The following is a 27,064-nucleotide window of genomic DNA, read 5'->3' on the forward strand; positions in this document are numbered from 1 at the left end:
ACTTTTAAGAACGAATAGGAAACAGACCTGTACCTCTGAAACAAATAATACATTATATGTTAAAAAAAAAAAAAAAGAAGAAGAAGAAGATGGTAGGAAGGGAAAAACGAAGGGGGGGAAATCGGAGAGGGAGGGGAACCATGAGAGACTATCGACTCTGAGAAACAAACTGAGGGTTCTAGAGGGGAGGGGGTGGGGGGATGGGTTAGCCTGGTGATGGGTATTAAGGAGGGCACGTATTGCATGGAACACTGGGTGTTATAAGCAAACAATGAATCATGGAACACTACATCAAAAACTAATGATGTAATGTATGGTGATTAACATAACATAATAAAATTAAATTTAAAAAAAAAGAATGAGTAGGAAACTAAAGCATTTGGTAGGCACTGGAAGGATCTTTATCTTTTCCTTCCAGATTAGGTTTTAGACACTGGAAAAGAAACGATGGGAGAGGTAAATATCTAGCGAGGTGCATGTGTAACTTCGGTGGACCAGGAAGACTTAAGATCTGGAGCTAGAGATTTTTAAATTGAAATTTGAGAAAGAAGGGGAAGCAAGAAAAAAAATATCCTTATCTTCTCTTACAGGTAAGGAAACTAAGGCAAGATAAGAAGAAATAACCCAAGTGCATGTGATTACTGTATGGCCAAGTCAGATTTGAAGCCCTTATCTGTCACATTCCAAAGTTTATGGTCTCAATCACCATAACCTGAATGCTAACAGTATGTGTGTCTTTGGAAAATGATAAAGCTGACAGTCAACAGAGAATAATTGGGTAACTGTAAAAGACTTAAATAAATTACAGAGATAATTTGTTTATCAGATTTATAAATTACTTTAAAGCAGAGTGGCATTTGAGTCTCCTGCTGTCACTTACCAGCTCTGTGACCTGGGCAAGATACTTTATCTACTCAGCCTTGGTTTCTGATAAGGCAGTACTAACCATGGTGTGGGTCTCATGGAATGTTTGTAAGGATAAGAGAGAACACATATACAGTGTCTGACATGGTATTTAGTGCATAGTAAGCATTCAAATTTTTTTATAGTGTCTAGAAAGGGGGAGGCAATACTCCCACCAGGCTCCGAAAAAAATCATAATATAGTTGATGTACTATGTCCATTTTGGAGTGTGACTATTTAAAAATTATGTGAATAACCTGGAACATTTCCAAAAGAAGGAGTCCAGGATGATAAGCAATGGTTGATGTCTGAGAGAAGCTTAGATTAAGAGCATATCCTAGCAAGTGGGAGCCAAATCAGGCCAACAGACCAGCATTATATTTGAAAAAACACAAACATTTCTAGGCTAGTCTTACATTCTCCACATTGACATTGGTATGCTCACATCCCTCTCATTTTATACCTGAATCTCAAATACTTAAAAGTTGAAAAGGAGGAAAGATTAAACATATGCTCTACAATTCTGGAGGCCAGAAGGTCAGGAATGAAAAAATTCTAGGGAGCAGACTTTACTTCAAAAGAAGGAATAAATGAGATGTTATTATATATATCTGTATAGTTATATAGCTATCTATATCTATCTATCTATCTATCTATCTATCTATCCATCTATCTATATATATATATGACATCTTTCAATCTGACAACTTTCTGTGCTCTGTATAACCAAAGTTGTTAAACAGAAAATAAGTGACCACTTTCTGGGGATGCTGTGAAGAAAATTCTCATCCTTTGGGGCGTGGGGTTGAAATAAATGATTTCTAAGGGTGCTTACACTCAGGATTATATGATTCTGTAGTAAGCAGTCATCACTGCTGTATGGTTTACATATATACACACACATGTAAACAGCCCTACTTTGAACTGTTAATCTGGAAAACAAAAAAGCCAAAAAGATTTAACATTTTAGTAGTGTTTTGAAGTATCTACAAAGTAGAAAATGAAGGACAGTTTTTTTTTTAATTTTTCATTAAAGCAAATAAAATGACACAGACTCCCTAAAACATAACTTCCTATATTTCAAGATAAATCATAAATACCTTATTAGTACAACTAGCAAACTAAAGGAAAGCATTCTTCACATTTTCATTTTTCCCTGAAGTTGGAGGCATTCATTGTACTAGCAATACAAGATGTGATTTGGTAAGCTAATTTTATGTTATTATCCTTATCCACCCTACTCTGTTTAGTTTTGTCTTTATTAACACAATAAAAAGGTGGAGGCTGGGAAATCAAGAGAGGAGAAAAACTAGGGATTCAATTAGGAACTTCAGAAAGACAAGTATTGGATGTTTTTATAATACTCATTGAAACATAAAAGAAAACCCACAGACAAAAGAAAATGAGAGAGAAAAATCTATTCAAAAAGAATGATGAGTACAGGAAGATAATTAATTTTGAATATCATCAAAGAGAAATTCTAACAGTATGAAACACAGGATATATGATACCCATGACACATCAACTAAATTGTTAGTGAATTTGAAAATTTTTTGGACTGAGCAACTCTTCCACTATTTTCAGAGACCTGTTTTGTAGAAATCATGACCTCTAGTCTGTGTTGTTTCAAAACTGCCAAGGCGGGGTGGGGAAAGAAACTTGATGGGAAGGCAGGGATCTCGGAGTTGGGGATAAAGCACTTACTCTTCCATCTTTGCCAACAGCATCCATTTCCACTTCCCGGGCTCCCTCAATAAATTTTGTCAGCACCACTGGGTGTTCCTGTCATTGAGGTAAACAGAAGGGCAGAATCCTTAGCTGACGTTATGTGTATAGTGTCAAGTAAAAATTGCATACCTTAAGTAAATCCCAGTGTAATACTTGCAAAGACCTTAATTGCTAAATGTACTACATAAACTCATTAGCTAATTTGTTGGGTAAGAACAAGGTCATTCTCTGCTTTCAGTGAGGCAGAGGGTCTTTCTTCAATCCTGAGTACTCAGTCAACTGAACATGAGTGCTAAAATTTCAAATAATAGACTTTTAAGTGAGTGAGAGGAAAGAGGGGGCTAAGGAGAAGGTCGAATGGGGGAGTTATGAATATTTATTTTATTTATAACTGTGTATTTTTCTTGGTTCGAGTTCTTTCTCTCTTTCTACACTCATCTTTTCCAAGTGCTGCAATTTCCTAAATTAGTTCTCTCTCCATGAGACTGTGAAAGAAATTAGGAGGAGAATCTCATTTTGTTTTGGTTTTGTTAGGTCAAAGATGGAATCCATTACTTGGAACTGACATGCCTTAAACCACTTTTAAAGCATGGCATTTGCAGCATTTCTCTTTATTAATCTTAAAAATATCCTTCCTTTCTCCGCTGTTTAAGACCGGTTTCCTTCTCAAAGTTCTCCCCATTCTCAGTTTCTTCATGACGGTGCAGTGATGCCCTCCACACTGGGACCACTGCTTGCTTTTTCTAGGCGAAATGAAGCAGTTGACTGAAGAGTTCCAGGGTTCAGGCATCTCTTCTCCTCCGAGCCCCAGGCACCAGCAACCAGCACCACCTGCTTTTTTACCAGACCCTGCTTTTCCCTGTCTCTATGCCTCTCTCCCCCACATGCACTCCACCTTCTCTCCTCAGCTCTCTCATTCAAGTCTCAAATCATGCTTCAAGACCTGGCACAAAAGCTACCTCCTCCCCTAAGCCTTCTCCAAACGTCTCCTTTTCTTCCGAACCCAAGCCCCTTTTGGCCACCATCATGGAGTTCACCCCGTGCATATGTGTTAAATTTAATATATCTTATCTCCTTTAGTAGAACACTTGAAATTGAAAGGAATTTTGTGGAAAATTCAAAAGAACCAGTGTTTTATGCCATAAAGAAGCTTCTCTCTTCTATTAAATGAGGCAAGTTTCCATATTTACTTTTCTTCAAAAGCCTACTGGACATGTAATTGTTTATTAGCTAAGGGAAAAAAAAAAGATGCCTTTCCATCTCTGTTCCTTCTCCTTTAAATATCTGATATTTACTGTAGCAGGCCTACTGGAGCTGTGTTGAGACCTATATGGGATTTTTTTCTAATTTTTGATGATAATAGCATGATTTCAAAAAAAAAAAAAAAGATAAAGTTTACCAGCTGTCTTAGCTTCTCTAGCCAAGCCTGAGACAGGGATCCTTGTTCAAGTGATTTATGGAGGGAGTTGGAAAAGCAGGATGGGGCAACAGGAAAAAGCTAGTATGTCTATGATCTCAGTGGAGACTAAATTTGGCTTTACCCCACAGGGGGCTCTGGAGGATGAACTGCAACACAGACTAAGTCCCACCTTGAGGCAAAGGTTACTCACTGTCTAGTGTTTTGAGGGTGGTGCTGAAGTGAGGGATCTTGCCTCCTTGTTAATGAAGCTCCCATTTGCCTGAGAATAGTTACCCAGAGAAGAAGTACAGCTGGTAAGTGTTATCAGCTATCACTACAGTTAGGGACAAGTGCTTCCACAGGTAAAGGAATCTGAGTGGACCAACGACAGCATCCACCATCCTGGCCATTTGGACAAATCTATGAAATAGTCCTTACCATGTTGAGAAAGAAAATCTCTTAATTTCAATCTTTCTGCAACATTGTACATTGTTGGCCTTCTTAAGACACTTTCTGCCTTTGATATCCATAAACTACCTTTTCCTGCTTCTTTGTCAGGCTCCTTCATGGTTCTTCTACTCAGCCCTTAAATGCTGGTATCCCTCTTGTCTCTGTCTTAATTATTCCACTTCCTCTGTACTCTCTCCTTGGTGATTGCTTCCATCCTCAAAACTCTAACTAAAATGATATGCTATTTATTTCCAAAACTATATGTACATCTCTATCGCTAGACATGACCTTGATTTTCAATTTAAAATCTGTATAACCCACTGCTTTTGAAGCATCTGCACTTGGATTTCTCACAGGTACCTTATACAAAAGGTCAAATATTAAATATATGATTTCCTTCTCTAAAATTTCTCCTTATTTTAAAAAAAAAGAAAAAAAAATAAAAAATAAAATTTCTCCTTATTTTAAAATGGTTGATTTAGAATTAACTGGTTGAAAGGTTTACACTGTGTGTATGAGTAGGAAGAAAAGACAGCACAGGTTACCTATTTTAATAAATGGTACCACCACCCATCGAGCTGTCCAAGGCAGAAGCTCAGGAGTCATCCTTTATCAATACATTTTTACCCTCTACCTCCACGCACTCACTAATTGCCTTCAGTGAACATTCTAAATATTCTAGAATACATGTACTTCTTTTTTATCTTCACTATCATTACTCTGCTCCAAGGTGCTGTCATCTCTACCCTGAGCTACAGCAATAGCCCCTAATGTTTTTCCATGAATGCAGTCTGGCCCCAAACTCATTGTAACTGACAAGGCTCTCCTTATCTATTCCCTGCCTACTCTATCTACTCTTCCACCATGGAAGTGTCCTAGCCATATACTAAATACTTTATCAGTTTCTAGAAACTCCATTCTCTTTCTCAGCTTTGACCCTTTACCTCTGCTGTCCTTTCTTCCTACTCACACCCACAATGTAAATCTTTCAACCAGTTAATTCTAAATCAACCATTTTAAATTAATTTAAAAAGCCCTTCTTTAGGGATGGACCCCAATACATTGACACTCACCCTCAGCATCCTGTACTTTCTTATTGCAATGCTCATTATATTTTATTGTAATTATTTGAAGTCTGATGTCCCTAGTAAAGAGTCCTCTGTGAGAGCAGACTGTATCTCTCTTTGTATGAGTGTAGCCCCTGATACTGAGAACAATGCCATTATAGAGCAGGTGCTAAACATGAATGAATACATAAATAGATGAATGATTGATGGGGTCTAATTTTATTCTAGATTCACTGAACTGAGTATCCCAGATTCTGCTGTGTTTTGAAGGGAACACTTGAATCAGAATGTACTCAATCAGGGACATCTCCATTATAAAACTTTGGTCCAGTAGAGGTTCTACACATATGCTAGCAGAAAAATATATTTTTAAAACTCTACTATGAGTAGTTTAAAACTCTTCTATGTGGGAACCAGTGTCCCAGGCAGAAAAGAGAGGACACCTGCTTCCTCACTTACATGAGCACAGCTGGGTCTAACTACTGGTTTTTCAAAAGGGGAGCATGCCCAAATCCTTGGCAGGAAGTCAGATAGGGAAGAAGACAGTGTCTTGTTCCAGTCCACATTAATGAAAACTGGCTCCCTGGAGAGATTCCCTCCTCAGCAATCTGACTTTCACACAGGAATGAATTCAAAATCTACTTGGTTTTCTTTTTTTACACTCTTTGTCTTTCTCACCCTTTATCCTTATCCACTCTCTTCACTGACCCAATGTCCTGGGGAGCAACTACCATACAGAAGGGATGTCTGGCTTCATGAGCAGGAACAGTCCATGCTCGTTATTCCTCTTTGAAATGCTTCTGACTTCACTCTTTAGCTCCCTCCAAATTCCACTTGCCTAACATTAAACTCTTCTCTATGAGTTGTGCTCTCTCTCTCTTTAAACACACACACACACACACACACACAAACCCAACAAGCTTTTGAAAGCTCTTAAAAGGAAAACATCACTTTCATCCTTTACAGTACAAGGTCTGCAGATCAATAACCTCACTGGGTAAATCTTAAATGGATCACACTGAGGTAATACCAAGGGAGAAGTAAAGCTGAGGGCAATGGAGGAAGGTGGTTGAAATCACCACAAAATTATAAACATTTTTATTAACTGACAAATGGAATGTACCAAAATGAAAAAAAGTCAAAAGGTGAGCAAAGGGGTTTACTATTAAAATTGCAGGGTTAACTAAGGCAAAGTCTCTCCAAGTGTGAGACTTAAAAACCAGGAAAGCCCTCACTGATACATGACGAGCTTGGCTGGGCAGTCCTTGAGGCTGGGAACCCCAGGGATAACTTGATCAGCATCTAACTTATGATGCTGAAACCAAGGATGCTTATCCAGCCTAACTCCTGGAGTCTAAAACCAGGTCAATGTTGTAATCAAATATGTACTGGTCTTCTTCTTCTTCCACTAACCCTAAGGATCTAAATGCAATTAAATGCATTTGAGTTTTCTTATTCCCATATATAGGAGACTACCGGCTAGGGAGAGAAAAAAAAAAATAAAGGGAAAACCATCCTAACATAGTGTGAAAATAAAAACATATGAAATAAGATAGCAATTAACAGAAGTAAAAGTCACCAGGAGGAAATTGGACAGTACCTGAGACACTCTAGTGGCCTCCTCTAGGAATTTTTTCATCTCATCCTCAGAGAATACCACGTTCATGGCTGACCCACTGGAAAGGAGAGGAGGCAGGTCAGTTTTTTTCACCACTTTGGAAGAAAAGCATGCTAGACTTGATTGCTTCTCAGAACAGTTCCAGGCAATCTCTAGCTTCAGTCTGGACTGAGTAAGAAGATGCTTTTTCCTAAATTGAGTCTTTACTCCACTTAATCACCAGAACAATCAACCAAAATAAAGAGTCACCCAAGTTGGGGGTGAGAGCTGTGATGATGTCCAAAGAAAACCACGTAAATATAGAGATAGCAGTATCCCAAAGTTTGTCCTTTCTGATTTCCTGTTTTCACTCGGCTGGTTCCAGGTAATTCTTAAACCTTAACAAAATTCATCCTAGAATCTAGCTATTCTTTTTTTTTTTTAAGATTTATTTATTTATTTGAGAGAGAGAGTGGGGGGGGGGTAGAGAGCATAGGGGGAGGGGCAGAGGGAGAGAATCTCAAGCAGACTCCCGGCTGAGTGTGGAGCCTGACACAGGACTTGATCTCAGGACTCTGAGATCATGACCTGAGCCAAAATCAAGAGTCAGACCCTTAACCGACTGAGCCACCCAGGTGCCCCAGGATCTAGCTATTCATACCCTGTTCCTTGAGAGGTCATTGACAATGGCTGATTTTAACCCACAGGTCTGCTGTCAAAGCAGGTCATTCTACTACCAGCCAGGTCACAAAAGCACAAATTTTTTACGCAAATATAATGTACAGTATCTGATTGAAAAGTATTCAACTGTGTCCTTCTTATTAATTGCTTGAGAAAGAATGCTGATTTCAATTTATGCTGAATTTTGATATTTTCAAAGTGAGATGGGAAGAAAGAAGGAGGAATAAGAAGAGGGAAAAAATAAGGAAGAAAAATACTACTTTCCACTTCTTTTTAAAAATAGCATTCTTTATCTTTTCTACTCTATTACATATTTTTGCATAAAGAACTTTCAATGTCTTCATCTATTTAAGACAGGAAGGCTAAGTCAATAACATTGATAATTCACAGTATAGGAAACTGGAACAAAGAGACAGATTGCAGAGATGAGAAAGGAAGCACAAGAGTCAAAGCTGTTTTCTGCAACCCTCCCTTAAATGTCTGTGTGTTGTTTAAATTAACTTACATTAATACCTCAAAGAAGTATTATTTGATGGTGATTCACAAAAAATGTCATTTAAATAAAAAGGAAAGTTTTCCACCTCATTTCAAATTTTTCATTATTTTAAAGGATCCCATCTCAAATTCCATTTGCACTTCCAAATTGTGCACAGCAAATTGTGTTTCTCTTATTATCCCCTGTTCAGTGAAGTCGTTCCTTACATGTGGTAACATCTGAAGAGAGTAAGTGATAATTCACAACTTCTCCTTTGATGATAGAACTTCGCTTCAAAGTTTAATATAAAAGATCCTCACTATCCCTGTCCCTCACCATTATAATTCATCTGCTAAAAAATGTGATCTCAAAAACTCAAAAATTCAAACCAGAGGCACCATTGGAAGGTGCTGACAACAGTCAGAGATAAGCTGCCATTTCTGCTGACTAGAAAACAGATACTGGAAAGAGATGTCCCAGGTTTGTTCTGGTTTTGCTTTTTGGGTTTTTTAAATTGTTCTCTTCTCTAATGTAAAACTATCCTCCCTCAGTTTGGCAACGAGACGCCCTAAGCCATGCTTCTAAGATGGAGGACTGTGGACTCTTATTGCCACCCTCTGAAAGAAAAGCAGTAGGCTGAAGGACAGTGCATAGGTCCTCACTCCGGCCATGTTGGTCTGGGGATTGTGGACGTATTTACAACTTACCACACATCAAAGCCAAGTGCTATTAGCGTACAGCACGCCATTCTGTACCTCCCGATTTTTAAATCATTACCTTGGGAGAACAGTACATTACCTCAAAACATAGGAAGGTCTCAACAAGCAGGGGTAGCCCACAGACTTTGCAAATTCCAGTGCTTCATTCTAATTAATAGAAACAACAACAAAAAAGTGCATGAATAGTTTAAGATACTCAATAGAACTGCAGAAAGGCATCTTCAGAACAAATGGTAACACAACTCTTTTTATTCTTTCTCTCAAAAGACACCATTAAAATGTAAATTGGACATTGAAACATGTAAAATTCCTAGTTTCTAATTGTAAATATCAATCAAGCTCTAAAATAGTTTGAACGTTTTTCATTGTCCGAATCTTAATGAGAATACTCTTAACAATTTATAACCAGCACTTAACCGCAATCATGGAAATACACCAACTTTAAAGTAAAGTCACTGAGCATAAGTGCCTTCTATCTGCCCTGAAGTTAACATCTGCAGTAGTTAACATTCAGGTTACAACTCTTCAAAAGTGAACATTAAAAACAGGCAAGTGTTTCTCTCCTTACCAAAGTGTTAACAGCCTTCCAGGGCGCCTGAGCCACCTTCAGCTCATCCAAGACAGCTGAGAAGATGGAGCGATCCTCGGCCCTGTCGATCTGCAGAGGGCTCGTGCCCATGATCTTGACACCATTCTTGTACAGAGGGACTGCCAGATTGTTTGGAATCTGACCCCCAACTGAGATGATGCAGCCCCCACATGCCTGGACAAGACACCACAATATCAGCCGTTGGGGTCACTTCATGATGAATGAGCAACTGCTTCACATGTTGTGACCATTTCATGTCTCCCATCAATAGGCAATATTAAGTTATGCCCCCAAAGAGATAAACAAACTTCATTCTTACTATCCAGGCACTTACCTGCTAAAATCTATGTGAGAGTTCCATACAACTACACATGATTACCACGTCAGACTTCCACGCATCTACACATGAATGTGTGACATTGACGTGCATGACAATTAGAAAAAGGAAATCAAGACAATTAATATTTTCACCATGTACTCTACTGTAATCAAGTGCTGCTTGGACTACTGTTGTAATTTCCTAAATGGACATAGATCTTTCCTTCTAACCCTCACCTCTCCTGTTCCTCTCCACCCCAGCCCTTCACATTCAGATTAATCATCCTATGAAACTGATTCACCAAGTCACTCCTGTGTGAGTTGAAGCTTTGAATTCTCCAAAGTTTCCCAATGCCTAAAGCACAAAGTGTAAGCTCATCACCATCAATAGGACAATGAAGAGTCTCCAGCCTTTTTTGTCACCATTCTTCTCAGCACCAAGAAGACCTCCTATTGAGTGTCCCAAACTATGTGCACTCCCACTAGGAAGCTTTCTGCCCACTTAACCTTACCCTGCCTTTGCTACTTCTCTCCTTTTTCCCTGTCCCTTATCTAAACTCCACCATCTCTACACTACAGTCCATTCTAAATCCTATCTCCCATTTTTACATCCTCTCTCCTTTACAGTTACCTTGGCTCTTGTCTACAGTACCCAGTAACAGATTTTAGTCCCTGTTTCCTTCCTATTTGCCCTACAAGCAGTGTCTGAATCTTTAACCTTAATCTCCTATTAGTAGTCAAAACTTCCAGATTTTTTTTAAAGATTTTATTTAGTTATTTGACAGAGACAGCGAGAGAGGGATCACCAAGCAGGAGGAGCTAGAGAGGGAGAAGCAGGCTCCCTGCTGAGCAGGGAACCTGATGTGGGATTCGATCCCAGGACACTGGGATCATGACCCGAGCTGAAGGCAGTCGCTTAACGACTGAGCCACCCAGGCACCCCAAAACTTCCAGATTAAAAAAAAAAAAGAAGTTCCTTCCCATCTTAATTCCCTCTGTGAAAATCCCTCCAACATTCAGTCTTCATGTCTGTAAAATTAAAATAATATCTGTCTGCTTCACAAGGTCACTATATAAGTTAAATAAGAAAATAAACATTAAAGGCCTTACAAATTATAAGTGCATAAGTAAGACACTGTTATTAATATTGGAAAATATTATTATATCTGATAGACCATTGATCTTGGAATAATTTGTATTTGCCTTAATAACCTACTAATGAATATTGGAACGGCTGAAGTAATAGATACGTACCAAATGCATTTTATCATTATTTGAAATAATTCTGAAATAGTCTTAAAAAGGATAAAGCTTATTTCTCTTTGATGAGAGCAGTGAAAGTAGTGCCTAAGCAAACACCCTACAATTGAGTACTTAAATGCCTTGTGAACAGTATGGAAAACAATAATCCACAGTTCTGCATATTTATAAGTGCACTTAAGCTGCTTTTATCATTTTTTATGTTCAATATACATCTTTGCAAAACCTTTAAGATTTATTCTTTGTACTATAATATTTTTATTTGTTTATTTTTAGTTTATTAGCAGAGTTAATACTTTAGAGGCTTAAAAACTAATTCTTCAATTAAATGCATACAAAGATTTCTTACGTGAAACACTTCAACATAATTTCTAAAATTAAAAGAGAAGTATCAACCTGTGAGCAAAAATTGGGGTCCACTGCACTAAATGGGAGCTCAAAGTTGAGTGAAAAGTCTTTAATAAAAACACTAACATTTTTCAAAATGTTCTATGGAATTGCTTTTTATTTTTCAACAGATTAGCAACTTTCAAAACAGTAATAATATAAACTGCTACTATTCCTTAAGGATATTACTATTTGCCCTACACCATCTGTTTTGACCTTCACTGTATCCCTCTGAGGCAGTTATTACTCTCCCCATTTTACAGCTAAAGAAACTGAGGCTCGGTGAAGGTGAAATGACTTGCGCATATTTCTAATCTAGCAAATACAGCCAGTATTAGAACTCAATTCTCCACACTGCAAAGCAGCTATGTTTAACTAATAAACCAAATCTTTGAATCTTAAGCTAACTCTATTTTTCTACCTGATTTCAAGTGTAGTTACTGTTAGAGGTTGCAAGAAGAGCTATTTCTAAAACATTCTTTTTGAAAAGTGGTAGAAAAACATCCTCTGCAAAACCCCATTCTCATCATTGACTCCAGAAATAAAGATCATCCCTGGAAAGGCAAGTACATTCACAGGATGTTTGATGATGTAGTGTAGTTTTGCCCACACAGCAAAAGGAAGTCAGTACAAGAGAACATGTTTGTAGGATGAAGTTAATATAGGACAGTTTTGTGGAAGAATTCATCTTAAATTGGCCCCAACTGCAAGCACAGAACTAGCAGGGACTTAAGGAGAAGAACTTGGTTTCCCACACGGGTAAATGATCATTATCATAATCACTTAAGCCTAAATAGTTTTAAATAACTCACTGACATAAAATATTCTAAAATTCAGATTTGTCTCACAGACTTCTAAATACTTGAGGCTGAAAATAATTCCATCAGGGTCCCAAAGTTCCACTGACCTTACCTGGATTTGTTTGTATCTTTTTACTCAGTTTAGTTTCCTTTTTTTTTTAACTTAGTATCACTAAGCTAAGACGACACCACACAAGAATATTTCTGAAACGGTATTCAAGTGCAATCACACCACAAATGTATTTTTAGTACTTTGGTTTTTCCTTATTTTTATGGGCAAATTAAAAGCTATATTATAGACAGAATGCAAGAGAGAAAATATATCTTACTAACAGAAATAACACTTAATTCATTAAAAGTTGACCCTGATTTTTGTAATTTCGTGTATTATCTCTAATTTACAAAACTCTACTCTTTGTACATCTGTCTGTGAGATTGATTTATTATCTTTACTGTGCTTTATTATCTTAGTAATTCACATTTTAGTAAAACATTTTCAATACTTTAGGCAGACCCTTAAGATTATATTTAATTACAGTTAAATCAAATGCTAGGAATGAAACCCAATTCTAGTTTAGAGTCGCACAATCTCCAATGGGTTTTGTCTACATTAATCAATGTTTGTCATTCATTCATTTAACTCAAATTGTGTTACAGAGATGCCATTGTATATGTATATACATATAGCATTAGGTGTTAAAAATAGAACAATTACATCATTAATCAGAGTACATTTTTATGGGGTATGATCCAATAAATTATTCATTATAAAATCAAGAAAAATTCAGAAGGACTCAAACTAGACAGGGACATCATAAGGTGTCAGGTATATTGCCTGGCATTTTTAGACTCAATCTGGTTTTTAATGAAGAAATTTTAAAAAAAGAGAGAAATGGGTCTTATGTGGGTCCGGGATATAGAAGAAAATTAATGTTCATTTATATAACTTTTCAAACCATGAGATCAAGAGTGCATGCTCTACCGACTGAGCCAGCCTGCTTTACTCACAGGGCATGTCACTTTTCTGACACACCCCCCCTTTTATGTTTTCTTTAGAAGTGCATCCTTATTGCCATGGGAATAGCATTGGTCCTGAACTAGACCAAGAGACCTATCATCCTATGTAGCTATGTACCTTATTGCCCTTCTAAAGTGACTCAAATGTGTGTTTTGAGTAAGTTTAGATGTGCTTCCAATTTTCTGCAGATTTACTACTGAATGTCTCAGTGCCTTTAGCATCACTAGGGACACCCACAGCTGGATTATGGCAGTCTCCTGGAGGTTGTGAGGAGATACACAGCAACCTCACAGAAGGAGACATACACACATATGTACATGTGTGTATGATATGTGAATATGTTTTTTTAACATTTCCTGTGGGATAGTCTAACAAATACATCAATGGAATATTGCTCTTATATTTTCCAATATGACATTTAAAAGTATCTTACATAGTAGCACTATAAATGCCAATCAGCTTCAAAGAAGGGCCAATTTGTTTTTTACCATCATACTGAATTCAGTTATTATAAAAGGATCTCATTAATATCCATGTATAACCATATCCAAAGGCAGCTGGAGAAGTTTTTAAGCTTTCCTTAAACCATTTCATGGGGAAATAATTAATTATGTGTAAAATGCCTGCTGCAATTCCTTGTAATCCTTGTTAATATTTTTAAACAATTATGTAATTTTTCATATATTTATGTTATGGGTCCCAGTTTTATTCTTTTTTTAAAAAGGATTTTATTTATTTATTTGACAGAGAGAAAGCGTGCGCACAAGCAGGGGGAGCAATGGGCAGAGAGAGAGGGAGAAACAGGCTCCCCAAGGAGCAGGGAGCCCGATGCGGGACTCGATCCCAGGACCCTGGGATCATGACCTGAGCTGAAAGCAGTCGCTTAACCAGCTGAGCCACCCAGGCACCCCTCCCAGTTTTATTCTAATGTTTTGAAGGTAGGGAGCTGGTTTTACACCTCCCCATCCTGCTGAACCTGGTATTTAAAAGGTATTCAAGATATATTTGTAGAATGCACTTGTTTTGATCCCCACCTGAAATGAATCTTAAGAAATTATTAGAAAAACCATGTCAGAGAGAAAAATAAAAATTCCTGTATATTCTACCCAGGGGTTCAATTTCATTATATCAGAAGATAAGTGGGTCAAGCCCAAATGGATAACTATGATGATCTATCCATCCTAAGTTTTTCTATTTTTCTTCACTGTAATAAAATCATCACATGTTCTAGCACTGAACTTTACACTTTCCAATATGGTTTCAGCCACAAATCTCCTTATCTTCACAGTACCTGCATGTAGCACATATATACGCTCATCTGGTTCATTAACCAAAAAAAAAAAAAAAAAAAAATAGAAACACAGAATTTAGGAAGTTTGCACAACTCAATCAATTGTCCAGTCAAAACTTGAACTTAAGTACTGTGGCCCTAATTCAGTATTTTTTTTTCCCTAAGTGACCGTATTTTATACACAAGGATGATTCTCCATAGTAGGGAATTAACTGTAATGACATCAAAGACACAACCACTAGACATCACTCTGAAATCTTCCAGCAGTTATTTTTTTTAACTGTAAGATATTTCAACTTGTTCTATAGACTTACAGTAACCTTTTGGTCATAAGAATGCAGAGTAAAGATATTCTCGATAATACTAGAGTGCGGGTGGAAGAAGAACTGTCAGAGAAAACTAGAAAAGTACTGATATCGTTCAGAATGAACTCCGATCTTAGACTGAAGACTGATGGCTTCATCTGATGGCACACAGAATTAACTGGTCATTTGTGAACAACCCCTCTGGGGACCATCCATTATTAAACCGCAACAACACAGGAACTAGAGAGAGGCGGCTTATTGTATGTCTAGATGATCAATTAAATCATCCTGCAAAATATTTTGGAGGGTTGTCTTGTACTAGCTAATATGTGTCTGGCACATGTTACCAAGAAGAGTTTTCAATCTAGCTGGAATGCTTATAAAGAAAAAAATAATCTCTCTGTGCCAGGGCCTCAAGACTCTAAGGCTGGGATCATTTTTTTTAGAGTTTCACTACAAAATTAGACAGTGGGAGGCACTGCAGCTCTTTCCCCTAAGGGGAATTACAATATAAATCTATGTACATGTAGCTGCATCTATAAAGTATGCACTGCATATATTTTTCTTTTTTTTCCTTTCTTTTCTTTTTTTTTTTTTTCTCTTTTTACCTCCTGATGGTAGATGTCTAGGATTCTCTCCAAAGACAACTCTTCAAAGTACAGTTTGTCACACTCATCAAAGTCTGTGCTCACGGTCTCAGGGTTGCAATTCACCACCACTGTCTTCTTGCCAAGCTGACGCAGTGTGCGGATGCTGGAGACAGCACACCAATCAAATTCCACACTGCTGCCTGTGGCGAGGGTGAGATTGGGAAGAGGGGTAAAAGAAACATGAAGTTACAACACAAAGAGCAGCAGAAAGCTATGGCTAAGGCTAAGGAAGCTAATCCCCTCTCATTGCAATTTCTAAGACTCCAAAATGTATATTTCAGATCCATTATGCACACTACAATAACAGTAGGAAAAACAGGGACTAATTAAACAACAATGACATGTTGGCTTATCTTGTATGCTAAATTCTGCAATAGGGAATCTCCATATTTGAAACATTCAAATTCAAAGTTAATGGGAGATCATTGTAATGATTTTTAAAAAACCCTCGTTTACGGAAAAGAACTCAAAGTGAACATACTGACCTCAGTACACAATAGTCAAGCTAGTGATCAGAATACTGGAGTTCTTGTTTTAGTTATTCCACTTACTCTGCTGTCTGAGGGCTAAACCCAATGATCCCTGAAGTGCCTTGGAGCTCTGACATATCTTGATTGACTGGAAAATCCTGTCCTTTCCAAGCATATCCTTTTAAGCTTGGCAAGGCCACCCCATGCAGAGTGAGTGACCTTCTAAAAAGTAATTTGAAGTACAATAATGGCATAAATACCTCAAAATATCACCTCTACTGGGATGCCACAGAACTGAAAGTCCTGGGATTTGTACTAATTCTTTGCATTAGGATTTTGTCTCCTAAAAATCCTTATCAGAACAATAATTATCCAAATATAGTAGCATGCCAACTTTCACTATCAATTAAGTATATACTTGATTATCAGCCTAGTTAGTCTTCCCTGAGTCCTAAGGTAATGCAGAATTGTTACATAAATTAGGTAAAGTTTGAATAGGAAGGAAGAAAGTTCTACAGAAGAGAACGGCAGGTCCTAGTGGAGGTGTTCAGGCCATTTAGCCTAAGATAACTAAAGGGGTAAAGATATAAACACTTTCAACCTACTTCAATATTTGACCAAAGATTGCTGAAGTAGGAGATCCTGAAGCACTTGATTAATTGTAAAACCTAAAATAAACTATGTTTAAAGTAACAGAGTAAGACTACATACATTTTAAATTATGTATTTCATCATTTCCATACTAGAATAACTTGTGAGACTAAATGTTAAATACACTTGTTGAGAAATACCATTGTCTATTTAAATATATACTTTGTAACTGTAAATTATGATTATTATATTAATGTTATTAAATGTCTAATTTTAAGTGACTGGGTGAGGTGTAACAATTTCTGCTGAGAACATTTTAATTAAATTATATAATGCTCTGTCTATGCACCAATGATAAAAGCTCTTTGCGTTCGATATCAACAGAAGTCATATACTCACAGATCTCATCTACAAATGTAATTTCTGGTTGATATATGAAGTTCTTGAGCAAATCTAAATCTTTGCGTAAAACTGTGCCAGATGAGAAAAGGTCAAAGTGTAATTCATTCCCTAACCTCAGTGAGAGGCTCAATTTAGTTCATGAAGATAAAAACATAAAAGGGGGGACATGGTGAAACAGGAGAAGGAATTACAGTTGAGACTTGCATTTGAGTCTCACTTGTACCATTTAATAGCCATGTCAACTTGGGCTTTACCTATCTGAACCTCAGTTTCTTAATTTGCAAAATACTTATTATAACAGCATCTGTTTTCATAGTTCTTAGAATAATAGAATGAACATGTGTGAAAAGTACTATATGAACTATAAAGTCTTATGTAAATATAAGTTATCACTTTACCAATGTGATATGGACCACAGCCCAACACCATCATTCCATGGTCATCAAAATTGATATCATGCTCCTGAGAAGAAAAAAAAAGAAGACACAGAAATTATTGTGTGTTATTCTTCAATCTAATTAAACTCTTTGTCCTGTCACTGAGTCTGTCTTTCTCATTCTTCCTCTCATTGACATGTATCCTCTACTAGTCTCTGGGAACTCCTAAGTATAACGTATAAGCTCTACTTAGTCACAAAAACTAAGTTCAATATTTTTTAATTAAATAGCCATGAGAACACACCATAATTGTATGTTCATGTAACTGTTATCCTTATTATATTTTTACTTGTTTGATTTCACCATCTTAAGGCAGTTCTGAAAAGACTGAGTATGGACAGACATTATCACATCTGACCCACACGATGTCATTTTAAATACAAGATTACTAGATAAACAAAAACACAAAAATTATATTCCCGCATTGTGGACCATTTACTAAATCTAGAGCTTTCTGCATATAGCAACTTGGCAGTTCCAACCTGACCATTGTAGGTAACATAGAGGTAGTTTGTTACTGATGGGTATTCTGCAGCCAGTGTATCGATCTGCAAGAGAAAATAAATAAATAAATAAATTGGGATTTTATTCCCTGTTGTATTTTTTTTGAAGAATAAAAAAATTGTGCTGTGTTCATATCCCTTTAATGCCTCTTACTATCAGATACAAAGACAGATAAAAAGGTAGGTACAATTCAATTACTTTCTAATTCTGAAAATGAGATTGGGCGGAGGAACAATGATATAATCTAGTTACCATTTGAGCAATAAATAACAATACACACCCCAGAGCGTCACTGATTGATTACAGCAGTACTTTTCATGTACATAGCAAAATGGTCAGTCAACTCGTTACCAGGAAGATTTACCCAGATAGCTATCTAAAGCAGCTCAAATCAGAGCAAAATGACCTATATGTAAGAATGTCTTTGGTTTGCAAATTAATGCATAGGATTTAAGTTACCTATGGCACTGAGAATGAGATGACACAAATACCTTAAAGCATGGGGAAGAGGGGAAGGGGACAAGGTCTCATTGAACATATTTGGAAAAAGTAAATCAATTCAGTTCTCTAAGGCCAGGAGCTCAGCTTAGTGAGCAAGAATTCAGGGCCAACAGGGCAGGCCAGTGTAAGGCAGGTGAGAAGGAAGAAAGATAATTGCTGACTAGAATATATTCAGCATCAAACCTGAGACCAAAGGGTATGCATCTGCCACCTGAGCACGTGGAGAAAAGTCAATGATTCTAAAGGACAAAAACCAGCTGGTGGTACTTTAAGCCAAAGCATCCCTCTACTAAAGTCCAAAAAAAAAAAACCCACAATGGTACACCTATGAAAGTTCTTGTGTGATTGCCATGAATACTAGATGAGCTCATTATACCCAACCCTATCACAATGAATACTAAATGAACCATAATGATGGGGCACTTAAAATAAAGTATTACCCTGTAAAAAGTTAGTGCCAAAAGAGATAACTATTCTTTTCAAGAGGTCAGCCACCATACTAGGGTATTTCAAGTCCTTCCTCTACACTAAGGATTTATCTTATCACAGATACATTTGCACATGGGTCAAAAAGTAAAGGAGAGGTCATTTGGATTTTTTTCATTTAGGCAGAGAAAACCACGTACTCCCTCTTACCTTTACGTCCCAGTGCCCCTTCAACCTTTCCCTTTTAAGCTTAAATCAATCCTGTGCTGAATAAAATTGGTGGCATCATGGGCATCGATTAGACAAGTAGAATCATTTTTTAATTCCACCCGTCTTTCTATTGGCAATGGCTCTATGAGCTGGTGCCTATGTTTCCCCCTTCGAGGAAAGGGAAACTCCTTTACCTGTTTCACCCAAGGATGGATGTTTTTCTTTAGCCTCAGCTCCCTTGTCTGGGCCTCAGTCAGCCCAAGGCATTTTGAAATCTGCTTGTCTGAGAACCCAATCTCCTTTGACTTTTTCAGGGTTTCTTCTGTAATGGACTCACTAGGATTTAATGAAAAAGAGAGATTCAAGTTTAGAACAGACACAATAAGGACCAGTGAACTGTTGAATTTCAAAAACACCGAAGACTCCTTATTTTCTATCTTCAACATGTTTAGATCTCCTATCTTTTAAAAATGCACAAATAAATAGCCCACTGAATCTTCTAGCCTCTATGAAATCTTTCAGTATTTTCAATGCTGACATTTCCAAACATGTGGTTTCTGGTGCCTTCTTCTCTTATTTCCTGAAAAAATGGCTTTTGCGTTTACTGTCTTAATGGATCTCCTCTTTCAAAATAACCATGGGCCTTCCTCTTACTAAACCTAGGAAACTTTTCTCAAGTTTCTTCTCCTCAACCTGTCAACATATGACCTGCTTGATGTTTCATTCTTTAAAGATATCTTCCTCTGGCTCTGATAAGTTGCTGCTCACCCTACTTTTTAATTCACAAAAATTATTTACTGGTTTTCTCCCCCACCCAAGGCTCTGTCTTTTTGTTACCAGATTTAAGACTAAAGTTCTACCTTCTCTCTCCCTCTAAATTTAACCACTGTCATTGGCTCAAGCAGCATAAGTAGTCAATAATTCTCAAATCTGTAGCTCCTTCTCTAATGTCTGACCTATGCTCTCGTCTTTATGTACAGGTTCTTCAGGAATCACCTTCACCTGGGAATCCTAACATTGTGTCAGACTGGGTATACTCTCCATAAACTGTCCCTATTTACTAATATCACATATCTGTATATGTCGACAAGACAGTATTTGTGTTGTTTCTCTCACCTGTAATGACTTTGACATTCCTATTACCTACCCAACTGCTCCCCAACTCCCAGCCACTCTTTATAGGTCAACTAGAGCCAAGTTTCACCCATGAAGATTTCTCGGTCTGCCCTCACCCATAGATCTTCCTGGGCTCTTCACTGACTCATTTGCTTGGAGCCAGGAGCAGAGTTGGAACCATACTACTTAGCATGTCAATAGTGCCAATATTTTTAATGTTTCTTAGCTTTTATTCACCAACCTGACTTTTTTTCCTGCTAGATTCATGTTCCATGATGACAAAGAATACATCTACCAGATCATTCCCAAAGATTAGCAGGCTGGTCCACAGACAACATTCAATAAATATTTATTAAGTGAATAAGGGAAACTGGACTTCAACAGCTTTTATAGAAAAGACAAAGTTATTGAAATCAGCTTGTAACTAGAATTCAAAATGTACAAAAAAAATTTGTAAAAAACCAAGGTACAGAAGAATAAAACACCTCTGTAAAAGTATATCTAACTAAATAGCTATGGGCCAGCTATTTCAAGCAATAGTCAATACAATAAAATTCAATTATAACAGTCTGATAGTCAATACAACGAAATTAAAATATAACAGTATGTTCTCAGAAGATCTAATAATAAATAAAACATTTTCATTGAAATTCTGCTAATAGAATGTAGTTGAATTAAATCTATTGCATTTTGTTCATTCTATTCTTTAATCTTCTTTAATTAATTCATATTCTGAGTTTAGAGAAGAGAGAATCAAGCTGGTATATTTAATAGCTATTTCTCTGGTTTTTGGATATCAGTATTAGTTTGGTTTTTACAGCTATGTCTCTTCCTAGTCAATTTGCTTTTTCTAAGGCACTTAAATTTCCTTCTGTCTCTCAATTCATTATTTCTTCCCAATAAATTTAATGTCTCATTTTGATTTTTTAAGCTCCCCAAGTATTTGATAAACATTCTCCCAGAGCAACACATTTTCCTGTCAAATTCTTGAACATAATCTGCATTAAGTATTATTAGTCACTTGCTATGGGTGCCAAGTACTGGGCTTCATGCTCTAGAACGATGTTGTTCAATATGGTAGCAATTAGCCACATGTGACTATTTAAATTATAAATGTTAATTAATTAAAAAATTTTAAAATTAAATTTTAGGTTCACAATTGCACTAGCCACATTTCAAGTGTTCATTACCCATATGTGGCCAGTGGTTCTGTTACTGTATTAGATGGTGCAGATTACAGAATATTTTATCGTCACGGAAATTTCTACCTACACAGTGCTGCTCATGAAGATACAAAACAATATTTGAGACAATGCAATGATAGAGAGCAATTCAAAACACTTTATGGAGAGATAAGCTGTGTAGTGCAATGTGAGGTCAGAGAAAAGAGATAACAATGCGAGTGGATGTAGTGGAGAAATACTATGGCAGTAGAGGGAAGAGAACAGAGCCATAAAGAAAGTTCCGCTTTATACGCAGGAAGAAGTTGACAGACATACTATAGGCAAGGGCAACTGTGTCTGCAATAATTTGAGACCGTGATGGGCATGGCAGGTATAGAAACCATACTGAGGATTTGTAGTTAGCAGAAAATTATGAATGGTGAAGGTGGGGCAACATTCACTGTCATTCTTACATCAGTGCTTTAACACTTAGTGAACATGCACCGTGTCTCAGGCTCTGTGCTACCTATTTTATTTTTAAAAATTCTTTATTTAAATTCAATTTAGTTAGCATAGAGTAGATTATTAGTTTCGGGGGTAGAATTCATCAGTTGCATGTAACACTCAGTGCTCATTCCATCAAGTGCGCCCCTTAATGTCCATCCTCCAGTTACCCCATTCCCCACATCCACCTCCCCTCCAGCAACCCTCAGTTTGCTCTCTATCGTTAAGAGTCTCTTCTGGTTTGCCTCCCTCTCTGTTTTTATCTTATTTAATTTTATTTCTGTGCAACCTATTTTAATGATGGAGAGATAAAATATCGAATCTCTACATTCAGGGAGGTCAGAGTATATTGGGAGGCAAACAAATAACCATCGATGTGCCTGCACTGTGAGAGGTGCTGAGGAGAAAATGTATGCAAGAGAAGGCTGGGGCTCAGGGGAAATGCTCCCAGCTGCCACTGGGAACTCTGGAAAGGCCTTACCCAAGGGATGACTGCTGAGCTCCTGAGGGCTTTTGAAACACCCAAGTTTCTGGTGTTTATCTTTAGTCTCGCAAAAAAGAAAAAAATTGAGACAAAAGCAGAAGAAGAATTTGTTTGTTGCTATTTGTTTTGGAAATGCATATTTTCACTTTTTTGCCAAGATTATGTTCCTAAATCAATTGCTCATTTGTTTATGTGCAAGTGTGCATTCAGCCTCAAAGTGGAAGTCCTTGATAAGCCGTTTTTCTAAATTAGAACTATGCATGATGTTCTTTTTAAATAGATATATTTAATTGTGAGTTTTAGGAAAGATAAATCATATTAATGTTTACTTGCATGGTGAAAGGCTACACATTTTTTCTGTGATCTGCAATTTTGTTAAAAACATAAGTATGAAGCTTGAGTTAGGTGGAGAAATACTGTACATATAACATGAAGCCAATTCTTACCCTTAGATTTTTCTAGCTACTTGCTAGAATATTTTCCCATAATAGTGAGATAGCAGTAAAAGAAAAAAGTAAAAATAAACAGATCTTCAGTAAAACATTTCTTTATTATTGCAATAACTATCTGAGGCAAAACCCATATTATGTTACTATATCAGCAGCCACACTAACTTAAATGACTAAATCCTAACCTGAAAAGCAGTAATCCAGACACACTTAGGAAATATGCCTTGAAAAGAGCCATCACACCTGAAATTATGACTACGGACTAGCAAAAATGCAAGTTCTTCAAGTCCAAAGATAACCAGGAGTAATATATTTATCTCGAGTTCTTTGGGTCATGTTTTTTTTTCCCTTGCCTTGAATGATTTATTTTTATTTCTTCTTATAAAGAATATCAGTGAATTCTTCAAAGGTTGCTACATGGCTTTAAATGAAAATTATTAATAATGGTATTAAACAAAAAAAAAAACATTTAGATTCCTCACATTTATATTAGGGATGAAATATATTTGCATTTGTTTTGTCCACATTCAGCAGTGCAGTCTTTTCTATTGCTGAAATATGCATAATTCCTCCTATTATTCTCCACCAAAGAGTCCAATAGAGCATATAAAGACATCTCCAGCAAATATGCAAAGTCTTCCTCCTCGACTCACCAAATAAAATTGTACTCTTACCGACAAGCAAATAAAAAAAGAAAGAAAGAAAGAAAAAGAAAGACTGATTGATAGAATTGGCCTCGTGCATAAAAAATAAAGTGAATTAATTCTGTGCTCAGCTCTGGTGGCAAAAAACAGCTATCTGTCACTAAGACTAACTCAATCATTACTGCTCCCCATAGTATCCCCACACCAGAGAGTTTTCATTATTTAAAGGGGATGCCTGAGAAGAGCAACAGTAACACAGAATAATGAGTCACAAATGATAGAATTTCAGAATGGGGCTTAAAAACTACTTCTCCATAGGCACCCCCTCAATTCATACGAGGTGAGATTTCCAAAACAGATGTTATCAAGCCAGACTTACAGAGTGCATGCTCACAAGCTGATTCCCAGAGTATTTTCTTGGTGAGCCCAAAACAGCTTTTTAACTTTTGCTCAATCTTCAAATAGCTAGATCAATAGCATGATATGACATTTTTAAACATCTTGAAAATTAGGGTATATTAAATTGGAATGGCATATGAATATAATCATGTTCATCTATTTTAATTTGAATGCAAATATTAGGTAGGTATGTTCATACGAAGTTCAAAGTGATGTATCTTCTATAGTATTTTATTTATAATCTCTCTGGTTATTAATTTCTACTTTTCAGGCATGTTCATGAAATAGTGTAAAGCATTTCAGTCCTCCTCACCGACAAAATACATGTTGATTCTGACCCAGCACAGCAGTTACAAAGACATGGATAAATTAGATCCCTTCCCACATTCAGTGCTACCCTAATTCTGTGGGAACTCCAAGACGGGAAGCAGGTAGGTAGCTGCTCTCTATATTTCTTTCCCTTATTCACTCTCTCTGCTGCTTTTGCACAACACAAAGCTGGCCAGCATGTCATTACATAGGGAAGAAAATTGACTTTATTCCCTACTTGTTCTGATACAAAATTTTATTTTATAAATAATAAAATATATAATAAAATAAAATAAGAGACAGTTTGAAGACACGATTCATTAGCTTTGGGCCAGTGATTTAGATAAGGTTAAACCTCTTCAGAGTCAAATGCAAGATGAATAATCTTAAGTGAACATAAAGCTCATTTAACAATGTAGAGATTCAGATACATGCTCCTCATCTTTATCTGCCCACATTGGGCTGTCCTCCATTTTGCCTGCTAAAAAGAACTTCCATCAGAGGGAGACTTTCTTTTTTTAAGAAATCAAGTTAGATGAAAGCTTATTTTAGGGACAGGGCTATAATATTTCTATTTTTCCAAAGGAAAATAAAAACCTTAATTTGGAACAAACTCAAAATAGAATAATTACTAAAAGAAATACAAATGCTGAATTTGTAATTCAAAACTGCCTTTGGCAGCCTCAATAGGGAATGCTCCATTTATATTATTTTGTAAATCAAGGGAGCATTATATCAAGCAAGAATGTGATCAGCTGAATGGAGCATATTGCACAAAAGCACTCAGTTTTAAAGTATGTACAATAAAGTATCCTTCTGATATTTGGTATGTATGTGTGTGTACTAGTACATTTGTGTTGATCTTCACTGCATCCTCGAAAACACACCTTATATGTAACTTTTCTCTCCCCTCCCAGCTTTCCTTGCCTTCAGAGTTCAAGGGCAAACTCTGCAAAGGTTACACTTCCATTATTGCATAGAAGAATCTAAACAATAACACAAAGAAACACCAAATAGCTGTGATGCTAGTCTTTTCATAATCTTCAGTTCCTCTCTACTTAGTAGCACAAAATGACAGCTCTGAAATTTTAGGAGGAGGAAAAAACCCCTTAAAAACAGACAATCAGACTTTTACACACTTTGCCCTAATCTTTTAACAGTTAAGACAGCATGGCTCAGCTTCTATGGCGGGAAGTCTCTTGTGTGTTCTCTGGTTTTATAAACAATACGAGCCTTTCTCCTGTCTCTCTCCGACTTCCAATGTAGATTTTGTTGTTGTTGTTGTTTAAAATTCTACCCTGTCATCTCTGAAACTTCCTCCACTCACACTTAGTCTTCAATAATAAATGATAAAAGGAAATGGAATAAATTCCCCTTAATGAGGAAATTTGCAGCTGGCATAAAGGAGCTGGGGAAATCTATTAACTGACTGGAGGAACGCCTGCAGCATCGAAATTACCAGGAGAGCCAGAACACTTCACACAGTCCTCTCTTCCACTTGACTGGCTTTTATCTGATCCACCAACTCACAAGTAATACTAAACAAATTCCCCTCCAGATTGCACAAGCTCTAATGTGAAAATGAGCACTCCACTTGGCCTACAATTATGGGATGGGCTTGCGATCTTATTATTATCTTCTTTTTAAAAATCCCCGAAAAGGCAGAAGCTGAGAAAACACGAGGGCCTGATATTCAGTAATGACACCTGCTTCGATAAAAGCAGAGAACCGAGTAAGAGCTGTGTTCTCTGCCCCGAGACCCCCCCCCATCAGCCTCTCCCCTGACTTTTACACGGCTTCACAGATTCTTTTTGGCATTTCACAGGTTCAAGACTGTGCCCCAGGCCCAATAATCCGGGAAGTTATTTGTCTTCTCATCTTTTCTTTCAAAGAGACAGGTCGTTACCTCTTTCCTTAAGAGAAATGCAAAAGACACTTTTCAAAAGCAGCAATCATGTTTAGAAAAGCAAAGGATGAAACTTAGGCCATTGGGTAAATACCGCTATTTTCTCTTAATTCTTCAAAGCACGATGCTTTGTTACTATACAGTCATGAGGTCTTTGGAGGAATTAAAGAACTTTGATCTTTACCGCTCATCTACAGGACAAACAATACCCAATGATCCCATGTTCATGTGAAAGCACACCAGCATGAAAATTATCTGTTAGGATCTAGGTCCACTTGGCACTATGGCAATAATGCTACGATATTACAAGGGTTGATTTTCGAGGGACGAGACACTTAAAACTGTATTTCACCTTAAAGGCTACTAAAAACAACAGAATCAAACAAAGAAGAAAATCTTATGAGCAAATGATACTGTAGATATTTTTAAGTAGGCAATTTTTAATCTATGAATCTTTTTTTACCAATATTTAGTGATCCCAATAATCCAGAATTATTATGGTATTACTTTTGATCTGGTAAGAACACTTATAAAATACTGATTATAATATCATGATTATAGTCTATGAATACCAAGTAATAATAATGGAGAAAATGACCTAATATAGGTTAAGTTAATTGTCATTTTTGAGCCATAATAGGTCACATTTTGTATCTCGATGATTCCTAGTTGAAAATGCTGCAACTCTCTCTTTCTCTGCCATGGATTTGGTAATGATGAAAAACAAACAGAAAGCACCCTATCATGGTAAGTCATGTCTATTAGTGTGGATGGAACTGGAGGGTGTTATGCTGAGCGAATTAAGTCAATCAGAGAAAGACATGTATCATATGACCTCACTGATATGAGGAATTCTTAATCTCAGGAAACAAACTGAGGGTTGCTGGAATGGGGGGTGGGGTGGGAGGGATG

The 27,064-nt window shown here is 36.9% G+C and overlaps 1 protein-coding gene across 1 annotated transcript in view; it reads right to left on the reverse strand.

Moving 5' to 3' along the window:
- The window catches only part of CPS1 (carbamoyl-phosphate synthase 1), a 171,537-nt gene that overhangs the window by 21,976 nt on the left and 122,497 nt on the right, over positions 1 to 27,064 (reverse strand). Inside the window, exons 22-30 of the mRNA XM_081815309.1 lie at positions 19,373 to 19,514; positions 18,020 to 18,085; positions 17,499 to 17,562; positions 15,596 to 15,777; positions 9,588 to 9,782; positions 9,099 to 9,166; positions 7,148 to 7,223; positions 2,537 to 2,685; positions 1,739 to 1,835 (exon numbers count right to left, since the gene is read on the reverse strand). Of these exons, the coding sequence (XP_081671435.1) occupies positions 1,739 to 1,835; positions 2,537 to 2,685; positions 7,148 to 7,223; positions 9,099 to 9,166; positions 9,588 to 9,782; positions 15,596 to 15,777; positions 17,499 to 17,562; positions 18,020 to 18,085; positions 19,373 to 19,514 (1,039 nt within the window). The remainder of the gene's footprint in view (positions 1 to 1,738; positions 1,836 to 2,536; positions 2,686 to 7,147; positions 7,224 to 9,098; positions 9,167 to 9,587; positions 9,783 to 15,595; positions 15,778 to 17,498; positions 17,563 to 18,019; positions 18,086 to 19,372; positions 19,515 to 27,064) is intronic.

Source organism: Leptonychotes weddellii, chromosome 3, assembly GCF_054177405.1.
Source record: "Leptonychotes weddellii isolate Sample4059 chromosome 3, ASM5417740v2, whole genome shotgun sequence".
Taxonomy (NCBI): Eukaryota; Metazoa; Chordata; class Mammalia; order Carnivora; family Phocidae; genus Leptonychotes; species Leptonychotes weddellii.